This window comes from Vanacampus margaritifer, chromosome 11 (assembly GCF_051991255.1).
Source record: "Vanacampus margaritifer isolate UIUO_Vmar chromosome 11, RoL_Vmar_1.0, whole genome shotgun sequence".
In the NCBI taxonomy this organism is placed as follows: Eukaryota; Metazoa; Chordata; class Actinopteri; order Syngnathiformes; family Syngnathidae; genus Vanacampus; species Vanacampus margaritifer.
The window spans coordinates 18,796,879-18,810,839 of NC_135442.1; the positions used below are offsets into that span (position 1 = coordinate 18,796,879).

The 13,961-nt window shown below is 37.2% G+C and overlaps 1 protein-coding gene across 4 annotated transcripts in view; it reads left to right on the forward strand.

Annotated features, from left to right (window-relative positions):
- Positions 1-5,463: 5,463 nt before the first annotated feature.
- Positions 5,464-13,961, forward strand: part of satb2 (SATB homeobox 2) — a 41,511-nt gene continuing 33,013 nt past the window's right edge. Inside the window, exons 1-2 of one of the 4 annotated variants that reach the window (XM_077580911.1) lie at positions 5,464-5,815; positions 12,950-13,165. In XM_077580911.1, coding sequence (XP_077437037.1) covers positions 12,994-13,165 — 172 coding nt within the window. In that variant the 5' untranslated portion in view covers positions 5,464-5,815; positions 12,950-12,993. Of the gene's footprint in view, positions 5,816-9,552; positions 9,574-11,369; positions 11,483-12,849; positions 13,166-13,961 lie in introns of those variants that run through there. The other 3 variants (XM_077580912.1, XM_077580909.1, XM_077580910.1) reach the window with 3 other exon arrangements.

Consider the following 13,961-nt stretch of genomic DNA (forward strand, 5'->3'; position numbering starts at 1 on the left):
AGCAATAACAAACACAGGATCACAGCGGCGGGTTGACCTCTGACCTCGCACCATCGGCGCAGGCCGCCAGATCACTATCACACTTACACACACACACACATTTAACCACACCATGAATGGCTAATAGGCGTCCGCCCCTGTGCATGTTTTCAATCATTGACTCTTTTTAGACAAATCACAGAGCGGACAAGCGCCTCATCATTGATGTCTGACGGTAAATGATTGACAGCTCTCTCACTGGTCCCGCCCCCGTCCTGCAAAGTCAGATCCGGCACCTCTCTTTACCCAGAAGGCTTTGGGATATTTCAGGAAGCGAGGACGACCTGCTGGAAGGCCGAGCTGCTTAATGGTAGGATGAAAATCAAGTGCGCTATTCTTAGCTGATCTGGGAACAGCACCTCAGCCTGCCCCTGCTTTACCTTCCTTCCTCTTTAATAACACACTCCCCTGTATCATTTTCCATCCCGTCCAAACATGGGCCTTGAGAGCTAACGAGAGCCCGCTTTGGCACTTATTAGGATGGACATGTTGTGACTTTATTGTGCTTAAAATGCTCCGCGCTCTCCAGTGAATTTAGTGTTTTCTTTCAAAAGCCTGAACAGGACGTCATCAAGGAAAGACTTAATGGTATAAACATATCTAACAAGAAGGGAAAGGATTCTGCTTTAATTTGATTAAGGCTGACTATTAGGGGCCAAGTTTAGAGGGCCTGAACCTGAGTGCCGTATTATTTTCCACATTTTGAGTTAATAACATAGCAAGCTGGCAGAAAAACACTGCACACGTTCCAAAGCCTCATTAGGCTATTTTCTGGGGGGTTCACAAACTGCGGCTCATGGGCCCAAAATGTGTCGCCCTGCACTTCATATCAAGTCACAGAAAGATTTTGACTTTGTTGTATTTTTGGCCAGTTCAGACTTCTCGCAAGCTGTTACCAATGAGATTTTTTTTTTTCAGTGTTTATGTTATCATGTGTAAAGAGTGCAATGAGAGGGCCGGGCAGCACTAGAGGGAACATTGGGTGGAACTCTTACTTGAAATGAAGTATTTACAGATAATTCCAACTGTCAAATAGTTGCGGCCCCGTGACAAAGTGCAGAGTGCCGACACTCACAAGCTCCTCGTTAGCTGGGCCTGATTTTATTTCAGGTAGGGAGTCATATTGGAGACGGGAGGGGTGGTGGTGGTGGGGGTCTGCTGCAGGGGGGGTAGGGGCGGGTGCCGGGAACCATTTAGCAGAAAGAAGGAGAAAAATAATCGCCTGAGTTCCAAAGAGACACACGAGAGAGGCAATTCGCCCTGAAAATAAGACTCGTGAGAATTACTTTGGAGACCTTCAAGGTCAACTTGTCATTTTTTTTTATTTATTTTTTTTTTAGATATCAGTAACCATTTGGGGCCCAATGAAAGACCCCACCCCCCCCCCCCCCCCCGTTGAAATTATTACTCAAAATTGAACTATATATTAAGTTATTGCAGATTTTCCACATTCACATTGAAAATGATTTTTTTATTTTTTTTTTAATCAAATGATTTTAGCATTCTCCTCACTATGGAAAATGAATGATTGAAGAACTTAGATTTACTGTTTGGTTATAATTAAAATTATAATAGAACATATTATATTCATTTTTATTGTATTCATAGAACGTAAGTTGTAATGTTTGGCTTTAATTGAAAAATTATGTTAGTGGTGTCACATATAATGTTTTAATTTCATTTTAGATGTTCTGAAGCTTCTCTTCATGTGGTCAAAGGATGACTGACAGCCAATCAATCATTATTTTTGAGTGATGGATATTTAGGGTTCAAAGTACTTACCCTAATATTATTATTAATAATAATAATGCAATGCTTCCACAAGAGGGAATTTAGTTTAAACTGAACAAAATGAAACCGTCTGAGAGGTGAAAAGAAAAACATTAATGCGGACGTGACCTGTGCAAGCATGGAAGCAATGCTTATTTTTATATATATATATATATATATATATATATATATATATATATATATATATATATATATATATATATATATGGATATAGATATCGATATATTTGACGTAAAGTAAACGAACATAAAGACAAATTAATGGTTGACAAAAACGAGACAGTCCAGTTTACGTGTGTATGTACACTTTAATGTGACTGACAAATTCGTACACAAACGTATTTTTAGGAATCATTAAAAAGAGTAAAATGAATGATTACGAGTTAATTTAAACATGTTTACATGTTTTGCATAGTTTGCCCCAATTCCCACTATAGCGTAAGAACGAAAAAAAATATAAGAACATGATTGTGGTGCCATGCAAAAAATGTTCCTTTAGCCTACTTGTGCTCATTAACCCCCCCGCGTAATTGTCTGTTGCGTGTCTGTTGTTCGTTACTTTCGTTTTTAATTAAAGCTGATTGGAAACATGACGCGTTCAAGAGGGCAAAAAAGAAGAAGGAAAATTCAAATAAAAACAGTGGTATAGCTGCCACCCTTGCAATTATACTTCTTCTAATTATTATTATTATTATTATTATTATTATTATTATTATTATTATTATTACAATACAGAGAACAAGATTTGTTACCTCGTTTAATGTTACAACTAATAAAAATTATACCACATGTATTTGCATGTATTATTAATTATTTTGTTTAAAGGCCATCGCGATGCATATAAGCGCGCGCGTGGTCGTGTGTTTGTGCGCGGGCGCGTGCCTCCAGAGAATTGGTATGCGTATGAATAAGAGATGCAACGCAACGGTGAACCATGTTCATTCACAAACAAGGAGGCTCCATCGTCATCATCATCAGCTTATTCAGCCTCGCTTTAATTCTGCTTTTGCTCAATTTGGCGCAAAAGTTCCGTCTGCTTTATCGCCCATGGAACACGAACGCATCAGCAAAAACAGAAAAGACGCATATACTCTATAGGTCTCCATTTATTAATAGGCTATTATGTGTACTTCACGGTGTCTTATTGAGAACAGTTAGAGTAACACAATAGGCTATATTGCAAATGTTTATCTATAATTCTTGTTTTAAGAGCTGACAAATTCCCCTTTTCATTTTTCTGCTTTTAACTTTTAACATCTAAGACGTTATTTATTTTCTTTTGTTTATGGCATACGCGCGCACGGAGGCCACCCACGGCGACGTGAATGACATACATAATTAATCATCCCAGTCCACGCGGGTTATTTTTTTTAAATCAATATTTTATTGTTCACGCTAGTTTGCCCGCCTACGTGGGGTCGCTCTTCATCCCCAAGAAGTGCAAACTAGACAAAGACGAGAAGAAACATCCCCGGTGCAGGTGGCTTTTAATTATTCAGACGCGCAGAATTAAATGTTTTTTTTAACTAAAGACATGCTCCGAACTCAGCATGACCAATAACCCACATTTAAATGATGATGAATAGATGATAAAACGCTTCTACAAAAATATGAAAAGGAAACCTGGTTGTGCATCTATTAATAAAAATAAGTATTCGCAAGAGATAAGCAATTTGCATGGCAACATCACATAAAATGTGGCAAGTCAAAGATGTAAACAAATGTTTAGTGAGGTTGCTTTTAGTGCGTTTTGAAATGTAATGTCAATTTGCATTATGTAGAAGGCCATGGTGAACGTGATTTTCGATGATTGTCACTGCCACTCACAAGTAAACCACCTGCAACTCTAAATTTTCTCCTGCAACATTAAGCAGTTTCATGAAGGCTGTGAAAAGAAAAGAAAACGATGACGACGAAATCCCCTTGGTAATAAAAGTTGCAGACAGTGTTTAGTGAGAATATAGCCACTGTCGATGAGGATAAATCTGGTTCTGATCTACTTCATGATCTCGTTTAATGACTTTTAGGGCCTCGAGACTAAAATTTAATGTTAGTTGAAATATTGCTATCAAAGAAGACGGAGGGGGGCACCTCCAAACAATCGGAAGTACTTCACATTAAAAATATTTTAATTTACTTTAAAAGGAGGCTACTTTAGAAGTGAAGGAACAAGAAATGTGCTGGGAACGGGAATTAATAAGCTTCGGCTTCAACCCGTCAGTTCTTTTTCTTTTCGGGTATGTCCGAAAGGAAAAATGAACAAATAAAACAAAATAAAACAAAACAAATAACGGTCTACAGCAGGGTGAAAAGGAACATTAAAACAATGCATGCATGGAAAATATGGCAAACCACAATGAACAGTTAACTTTGGGGGGAAATAATTTATGATGGAGGTGAAACATTTTACAACAGAGTTCGAACAGTGATTTTTTTTTTATTGTGGTAAAAAAAAAAACCTAAACTAAAACAATCAAAAACAAGGCTAAAGGCCTACTTAAAAAATATTGGGGTTATCAGTAGGCTATTGATAGATTTGTAAACGCAATGCATGCAGCATCCATGGGGACACAATAAAAAAAACAACAACGATGTTCTAGTTGAGCCTTCATCATCATCATCATCATCATCATCTCACATGCATTTGTGTAGTGTGGAAGAATTGGAATCCATCATTCAATGCGTCAAGTGGTTCTGATGCAATTTCCGGCCCTTTTACAATAGAGCACAGACTCATGTGCGCTGACACCTGTCCATCAAATAGTAGCTTCGTGAGTAGTGGGAGTGGCCATGGATTTCACTTGCTTGGTGACACACCAAGGTGAATTATTATTATTATTATTATTATTATTATTATTATTATTATTATTATTATTTGTATTATTAATAATTATTATTATTAGTAGTAGTAGTATTGTATTAATAATAATAATAATAATAAACATTATTATTATTATTATTATATATTTTGCGGTGATACACACACCCACACACACACACACTGCAAGAACTGAAAAAGAAATAGAAATAGCCTACTGTAATGAGTGCGTATAGGATATAAGATAAGAATGTAGTGAGAAGAAAATTTACAGGAGAGTGCAAAAGGTCATTAGAACAGTTCTAGTAACTTTAAAAACGAATGAAAAACTTTATAGAAAAATAAGCAGAACAATTTTAGAAGTGAAAAAAATATTTAAAGAGTGCGTACAATTTGAGAAGAATGACAAGAAATGAACTCCATGAGGTGGGAAAAGGTATCACAACTCCATAACGATGAGGAAATCAATTTCAGATTATTTTTTTTATAACAGAAGAAGCGGATCTAAGAGTCTATAGTTACAAAGAGCAACTATAGAGGGATATAACGAGTATAAAAAATGTCAATTATGTGCAGAGATGTATGTGCAAAATGTGTTTTGGGGACAGAAACAATGAAAAAGTAGAAAGAAAGAAATGAGATCCAGCCCACTCACTGCTTTAATGGATGGCATTAGAAGCGACGCCCCTTCCATATCTCCCTCCCTCCCTCTTTGTGTCTCTCCGTTCCTCCCTCCCTCCTGTCCCTCCCTCCTTCGGTCACTCACTCAGCGAGTGAGTGCGCGCATGCAGGCACTCATTGAAAGTGACTCTGATTACAAAGCTGATCCAAAGCGTTTCCGCGCTCCGCTTCGCGTCAGAGCTCACACCCACGGAGCAGGCATGCCGAACTCCGTTGCGCAACTCTGAACACCTCAAAAGAAGAAGAAGAAGAAGAAGAAAAACATTGTGGAGAAGAAAGAAGAAAGAGAAGAAAGTCCTTTGGTTCCGGTTCAGGAAGAAGAAAAGACGCGCATCCTCACCTGCACGTGAGACTTTTTGGATTCCCGACCAGAGTGTGATCCGTCCGGGCGCCAAACCGAACCAAGCCCAACCCTGGATTCACTACTGCTGATCAATGGACAGAACCTCCTCGGCGGCCAGCAGCGATACACACACGCCGTGAACCGTGAGTATGGAGGCGGATAGCCGCAGCCCGCATGCACGATCACCTGCACCACGCAACCCAAAAGGGGAACCAATAGGGCCGGTGCTGACACACATGACAACAACTCAGGAAATTGCCTGGTGCACGTTCAAAAGTCAACCATGAAAAATATCAAATAGACTCTAGCCACTAAAAAAAAAAAAAAAAGCCTATACGTTATTATTATTATTATTATCAGTATCCAAATAATCGTTAATAGTTCTCATTATTACATTTCATTTGCATTTAAATAAAAATGAGAGCGTTACAGAAAAGTGTTATAATTCATACTGTAACATTGCTGTGTAACCCAATTAGTCTTTCAATTTTATATTTAATGCACAATAGGTAATTAGGCCTTTTGTGTTAGTGTAATTACAATCCAGTTAATATTAAATTAAATTTCCTCTTAATCACATTGCGTTAACACGCGCAAAGGTTTTACGCACATTCAGCGTTTGAGTTTAAATTTTGCGCAAAAGCGTTGCAACATCCATTTATAGAAAAATAATTATATTCTGATGTCAAGGGGTGGTTAAATTCAAAATGAAAAGTTTCACTACGCTGAATGAGAGATGACCGCAAAAGGCCTCCATGTGCGAATTGAAGCTCCAAATTAAATCACTAATCGCTCAAGCAAAAATAAAGGACAACGGAGCAACATCCAGTTCAAAGCAAACTTTTCAAAGATGAATTTTTAACGTGCATGGGACCAGGAAAATGTGTAAATGACGTAAAACGGACTCTTCCGTTTCACACGAATTATTGTTTGTATTTTTCGGAGCACTTTCACGTTTCTCCTCATAAACAAATGTAAACCCGTAAAATCAAGCCTCTCCGTCACGTTACATGAAGCAGCATTAATAATAATAACAATAATAATAATAATAATAATAATAATAATAATAATAATAATAATAATAATAACCAGTATTGGTGATATATCACAGTTATTTTAGCCAAGCACAACCAAACCATCAAAAATAATAGTTTTTAAAAATTAAAAGATGATTTTTGTTACAACTTCAGTGTGAAACAAAAAGATAAAATTCTGATTTAATGTATCTCTGGAGTGAATTTGTGAAACGCAAACAACGTTATCAAAACAACCTCACTTGTATTTCCCATCGTGTGCAGTAAATTGCATGAAGTTTTTGCTTCAGGACCTCATCTTATTTAATGTCATTATTGTACATTAACACACCAGATATGAACGTTACTTATTTGGAACATTCATTAGCACATTGCTACAATCTAATAGAATATATTTTAAAAAATTGCCTTTACAAAGATAAAAATGCTCCCTTCTTAATAGTGTCATCGAGGGAGGTATTTAATTAACATTACATCTAATATGCTTGCAGTAAGCAAAAGTGAACATGAAAGTTGTTCCTAATATTTTGTCAATCGCTTTCAAAGAGGAGATAAATGTGCACCACTGCAAACGGCAAGCACTAAAATGAACAAATTGCTCAATTAATCACAAACTGGACATTAGGACCTTTGTAAAGTCACATATCTCATTATTCACAATAAGTTGTATTCACTTGCTTAAACATATGTTGCCTTTCTTTGTATACTATTTGACTGCCACATCTTGTACAGTACATGTGTGCATTGTCCACATATGTGTGCCACTGAGGTTATGTGTGAGGTCCTTGAGAAATGTTAGCAGTGTGTGCGTGCGTGTGTGTGTGTGTGTGTGTGTGTGTCTAAGACATTGGTGGTCAAACCAAATGTGAACGTTTCATGCTAATTGATAATTGACAAATTCTACAGACAATTTTGTAACACCTCAGAAGAACTGCGAATAAACATTTCACCCACAAATGCTGCAACATCAACATATTAGCATCCCCTTATGTAAGAACAACATAAACACACGCAATACGGTGACCTTTTGTGTGTGAAATTGAAACTTTTTCTTTGTTTTGTTTGGTTTTCTTCTTCCTCCTAAGTTGCTTTACACATTTTGTTTCTGGCCATCTTCCTGTCTCGTCCATGCACCTTATTTTATCAGCAGAGGCAAGTATTAACCAATAGCTCCATAATGCCATAAAAGTGCATCTCGTTGAGGGAAGAGGCTTGCGTTTATCTCGGCTATCTGTGCTAATAATTGATAAGCTTCAATTGCTGTTCTCGTACAAAAGAGATGATGCAACTCTGTACTTGTTTAATATCTTCGGAGGCAGCTTTTGTCCTATTATATAACTTTTTACTCTTTGCTTCATTATGTCAAACCTGCAGGGTTATTGTTTGTCTACTTTTAGGTATAGAGTCAGCAATATTTCTTGACTTGACACGAGCTTTTAAGTGAGACGAATGATACGTCTTTGAGCAGTGGATTGTGGTAACCAATCAGAAAGTTTAGACTGGCTTTGAAAAATAGGTGTGTGTTGTTATTGTGGTTTGTCATTCTCCAAGCGTGTCAACATCCCTTGTCTATCTATTATGTCTACAACATGGGATGGGCAACATGACTCAATACCAAGTTCAAATCTGGTTGAAATTGGATGAATTTTCTAGCAGGAGTTTGTTTCTGAAGGACTCTTGGAAATGTTCCAAATGACCTTAAAGTGTCAGACTTGCTATGACTTTTCAGGCACAAGTTGTTGAATTGTATTTTTGTGGGTCGACTCATTTACCAAATGCGAGTTTCGAGCAGGATGAATGCGTCAGCAAAATTTGTTCAGCGTTTGAGTATAGAAAAGCCTTTAAAATGGTGATTTATTTGGCGTACAAATTATAACCATAACCATAAGAGACAAAGCTTTGCACCACATGCTCGGCCCATAATAAAACCTTAGAGGAATTATAATGAAAAGCTTTCAACCCACAATTGCTCATTAGATACAATAATAAACATTTGTTTGATCATTGATAGCCGTCTAGCATCAAAACAACATTGTGTCAGTTAGCTCTTACTGTAAAGAACTTATTTTTTTTAGGAAAAAGAAGCAGAGTATTTCCCTTGCAGCAATAAAGTGGAAAATGTGTCCTGAACTCATGCTTATCAAAAAGGCATTATATGTCTCACAGCAGATACGTAAGAGTGCCTCTTATCGCTGCTTTATTAACAGCTTTAACGATCACATGCCCTATTTGACGACTGGTTCCGGGGATGCGCCCAGGGGGCGATAACACTGTGAAAAGCTTGCTTGATTTCCTCGTTGATGCACCGTACACGCCATTATTCACTTATCAAGTCGTAAAAAAAACAGTACGAAAGGAGTTACTCAACACGGCACATAAAGTACAGATTATTGCTTTTATCAGACGCTGGATGTTTGGGTAATATCGCGCAGATAAATTAACATTATTATTTCCATCGAAACAGGTCATGTCGTAACATCTCGGCACGGGCGAACGTCCACAGTGACACAACAATTTTACAGGAATAATGACTCTTAATGTGTCAACATACTTTGAATTTGGACAAAATGCAACTATTATTGTCATGCGAATCATGTGGTTTGAGGGACATTCCCTATTCAAATGTATTGTTCATTCAAAACGTCTCAATTCACTCAAAACAAACATGAGCGTGTGCATACTGCTCTTGTAATTTTCAGTGGAGTCAACCAAGTGTCTGTTGTAGTACCAATACTAACCTGTGAGAGGCAGTATAGTGCCATAAGGCATCCAGACTGTCTGAAAATTAAAAGAAGAAAGCATTGTTGTTATTTTTGTTGTTGTAATGGTACAACTAGAAAAAGCTAGGTTAACTATTAGCTTAGCCTGTAAGTACATTGAAGAGCAATCGAATCTGATTTATTTTTAATATTTTTGTGGTTACAAACTCTTCTGCTCGTCAATCTACTGTGCTGGATGACTGACTGTTTAATGATTGCAGTTCTCGACCCAACCGTTTCCCGACAAGATTGGGGATGAAAAAGAACTCTTAACATACGCAACACCACAAGCTAGTCAATCAGGATAATCTTTTACGGGCATTTGCTAATCGGCAGGGTAGAGTTAACGCTTAGTCAAATTGGTGCAAGGGTGTCAAATTTACTTTCATCCTTGTCAGTTACACTTCCTGATCTTTATTTATTAAGTGGGAGTATGATCATCGCCCCATCATAATTTCCCGTGAATTTGGTTATTTTAATTTTTATGGCTAGTTTTGAAAAAATGTGGCTAAGTTTTGCAGGCCCATATCCCCATCATGTAGACACTTTTTCGGACACCTTTGAGTCAGCATTTTCAACATTTTCTGGAATATAGTTTAATTAATGCCATCATGGATGTTTGCGAACGAGCCTCAGTGGCACTTGTTTTGGTATCATAACATCACTAAAGCTTTTTTGTTTTGCCAGCAAACCTACAAGCACAGGTAGTTTGGTTTGGTTTAAAAGCAAGAGAATCAGACTGAACGTTTTTTCTTTTGAAATCACAACAGTCTTTATCTGCTGGGCCTAACACCAAAAGGTGATGTCATTGTTGGGAGATTAGAGACCCCGATGCTGGATGCTGATGCTGATGTTGTGTACAGGTTAGATGGCGAGATGTCGGCAACAGTCAGCTAGCTAGCTCTTGATAGGCATCGCCATGATTCTACAACAGGTCAGGGCCCGTTACAGATGACATAGATGCAATCTTCAAGTTATTACTTTTGGAATAACAAGTCTCACTTCACCTGGGCAGGGAGAATCTATTCTGGGTCTGTATGTCATCTTACTTTGACAACTTTATCTATACTTAAGAAGTTGTTCATTTGCATTCATTTGGTCCCACAGTTGTCTTTAAAGCGTAAGTTAAAATTATAATAATGCACTTAAATGGTCTCAAATATGTAAACAACTATGTTCTTTGTGTAAAGTTATTTTTTGGCTAGCATTAAGTCAGCTAGCCAACTTTGAGAATACAAAATAAGCAATGTAATAAATATATAAATTATGTGTAAAGTTAGCCCCAAAATGTCAAACACCTTTAGAGTATTTGCAGTTATATGAATTAGCTAAGCTTTTGCAAATGCATCAGCAATAACCGCTTTGCTTATTCTTGCGAACAATATGATTAGCTTGCTAGAGAGCCGGCCGCTATTCAGGACACAAAATCAATATTACCCAAAAAATAATTTAGCTATCTTGGATTTTGTTTCATCAGATTAAGTAAAATAGCATTCAGGCAGCCTGAATAGTGAATAATATAGCTTTCTGTGTCGATTGATGATGTTAGCTGTTAGCTTGGGGTAGTTAGCACACTTTGCAAACAAACCTTAACATGAAATGCCATTTCAATGACATTTAATTTTAAAAAAAATGTGAACATAGATGGATATTGACTAGCAAAATGATTTTAAAAAATGTATTTAAAAAAATGCTGATACGTTTACAATTCAGAGTACAAGCTCAGCTAATTAGCATATGTGCACAGTTTGTATTAGTGGCTATTTTGAGCAAAGCCTACATAGCATTTATAAATTGGTATATTTGTCTCAATGTGAAATCAGACCGCTAAATCTCTGCAACATTTAATCAGAAGAAATAAATGAATATTTATAAACCTTATTATACATTAAATATATTTATAAATGGAATTTTTTTAATTAAACAAATTGGCTGATTAAAATTGGCTGAGCCAATTGTTTTTCCATGCAGGGTTTGGACAGCTGGTGCATGAAAAAGTGCAGAGGGACTAAAAAGTGTGAGTGGAGCACTTTCTCATCAAACGTTCATGAATGTCAGTTCAAACAATAAGCATGCATTCTCATTTGCTCTGACGAATCGATGGAAAAAGTCTGTCAGCACAGACGCCCGTGTTGTCACCCTCTCAAATCTCCATTTCCACCCTCTAATAGTGCTCTCTCTCTCTGTCGCTGCTCACTCATGGCTTCTAGTCTTGCTCGCCCTTTCTCCTTAACCACACATGCCAGCAGATATTGTCCAGGGGCCACCAGTGAAAATAAAAGACGTCAATTTGGCCCTAAGCAAGCTGCGCTGGGCCTGGCACAGCTTCTAATGCATTAGCCTGTATTAGACACACGCACATACACACAAGCTTGACTGTTTATTTCTACTGATGTTCTGTTAAGTCTCTGCCCCAATTCTTACATTTCTATGACTATGTTCACACAAACAAAGAGTATAAACATATTTAAATGGAGGCAAAAAAAAATCTTTGCCTATCCTCATGTTGTTAAAATTAACATCCGTCTGAAATGGAAACACATTTGCGGTCTGTTAAAAAAACAACAACAACAAAAACAGCACGTCAAAGAAGCAGGTGGCGCTATAGCTTCTAATTGACAATGTTGTAGCCAATCGATGATTACGCCATGTTGGATGAAAATAACCCTCTCACTCTCAAAATTTGGAAAAAGCAATTTTTCAGTGATCTACAAAAAAGTAACTAAGCATAAAAAAGTCAGTTGTTCAAGTGGACCTGACCACAATAATTGACATGTTTGGAGAATATGAGATACTGATACTGAGAATATGTTTTGTACCCAAGACACAAATGATAGTTATTGGATAGATTTAGGCAGTACCAGAAATGTTTTTTTTCCATCACAGTATGTTCATGCAATGTTTTATAATATTTAAGCATGACCATATTCACTTAGATACTTAGTGAAAACTTGTCAGACAGTCACAAAATTATATATATTTGATGTTTGTTTATCAATATATAATGTATATATTAGGTTGGATTTTGATGAGTGTAACTCACAATAGAATATTTTTGCGCTATGTTTGCCAATGATACCAATAACTATACTAGACTATAATTATATGACAATTGTGTGACAGTCAAAATATCAGAAGAAAACCATCTACAAGAGATTTAAAAAAAAGTCTGTGTTACTGAAGAAAACATTTAGCAAGACAAGAGTAAAAATCTGTTGCATATGAAAATATCATACTCCCCCAACTCTCCCAGTATGTTGTACATTAAATGTTTTATAATCTTTAAATGGATAAACACAGAACATTGTAAAACATGTTTTTATGGGTCTTTTTAGATACAAAGATTGCCAAATTAGGTTTAATAATAACCATTGTCATAAATTACTTGGATATTAGACATGTATAATAGTGATATTTGTTGCTTGTGATGCTATGAAAATGATACATTGCAATATTACATATGCAACTTTGTGTTTCTCCTTAGCCTCTTTCTCGCTGGCTGGAGCTCCACTGGGGGTCTGGAAGAGGATGGAGAGAGGAGGGGAGAGTCCCGTTACGCAGGACAGTCCAGAGCGCAGAGGGGGCAGCCCGGACCTCGGCAGCCTTCCCCCACCGGGCAAGAAGGGCCGCATGGAACTCAACGGCAGCCCCACGGGGCCCCGCCTACGGCAAAACGGAGCACCTCTCAGACCCCTTGGAGGTATTGTCCCTCGGTGTGATTGTCAGTGGTGTTTTTTTCAGTGCAAAGGCCTCTCTACATAAAAAAAAATCTGTAAAGTGCTTTGTTGCACCTACAGCTGTTATGAAAGCGCTATTGCCTTCAGTTGAGAAAAATTCGATCCAAGGACAGCACAAAATCACTAAACAGCAAATCAACATTGAGTCCAACAATTCAATTCACTCTAAATTTAAATATCATTGAGGTACTATGTTTGTCCTGCATGTCATTTTAAATCCATAAAAAAAATTATTACAAGACCCGGTGTAAGTGTAAATAAGCAATGTCTGCCATCTAGTGGTGATTGTTGATATTACAACTTAAAACTATACAGTAGAACCAGGCTATGGGAGGGCAATTGGGACAAGCCTGTGATTTTTAATGATTTAACTAATTAATTAATTTACAATGTACATTTTCCACAACATCCCATCCCGCCCCACCAAAATAAATAAAACAATAAATAAATAAATAAAATAAAATAAATAAATACATAAATAAAAGCCCCCCAAAAAAATAGATGTGGAAAAAATTGGGGGGAAAAGATGTGAAAATATGTGAATTTTTGGTTGTGGAGCTGCATATATTTGGGGGTAGAGGAACGATAAGGGGTTAATATCAAACCCCCCCACCCACCCACACTTTTTTTTTCTTAATCGAGGGGCCACTTAGAGTTTGATTGCGGGCCTCCACCAGTTGACCTTTCCTTCCCTGTTGAGAGTGTGACACAATAATGAAGGCTTTACCCTTTAAAAGTTTGTAGAGTGGAATCTCAGGT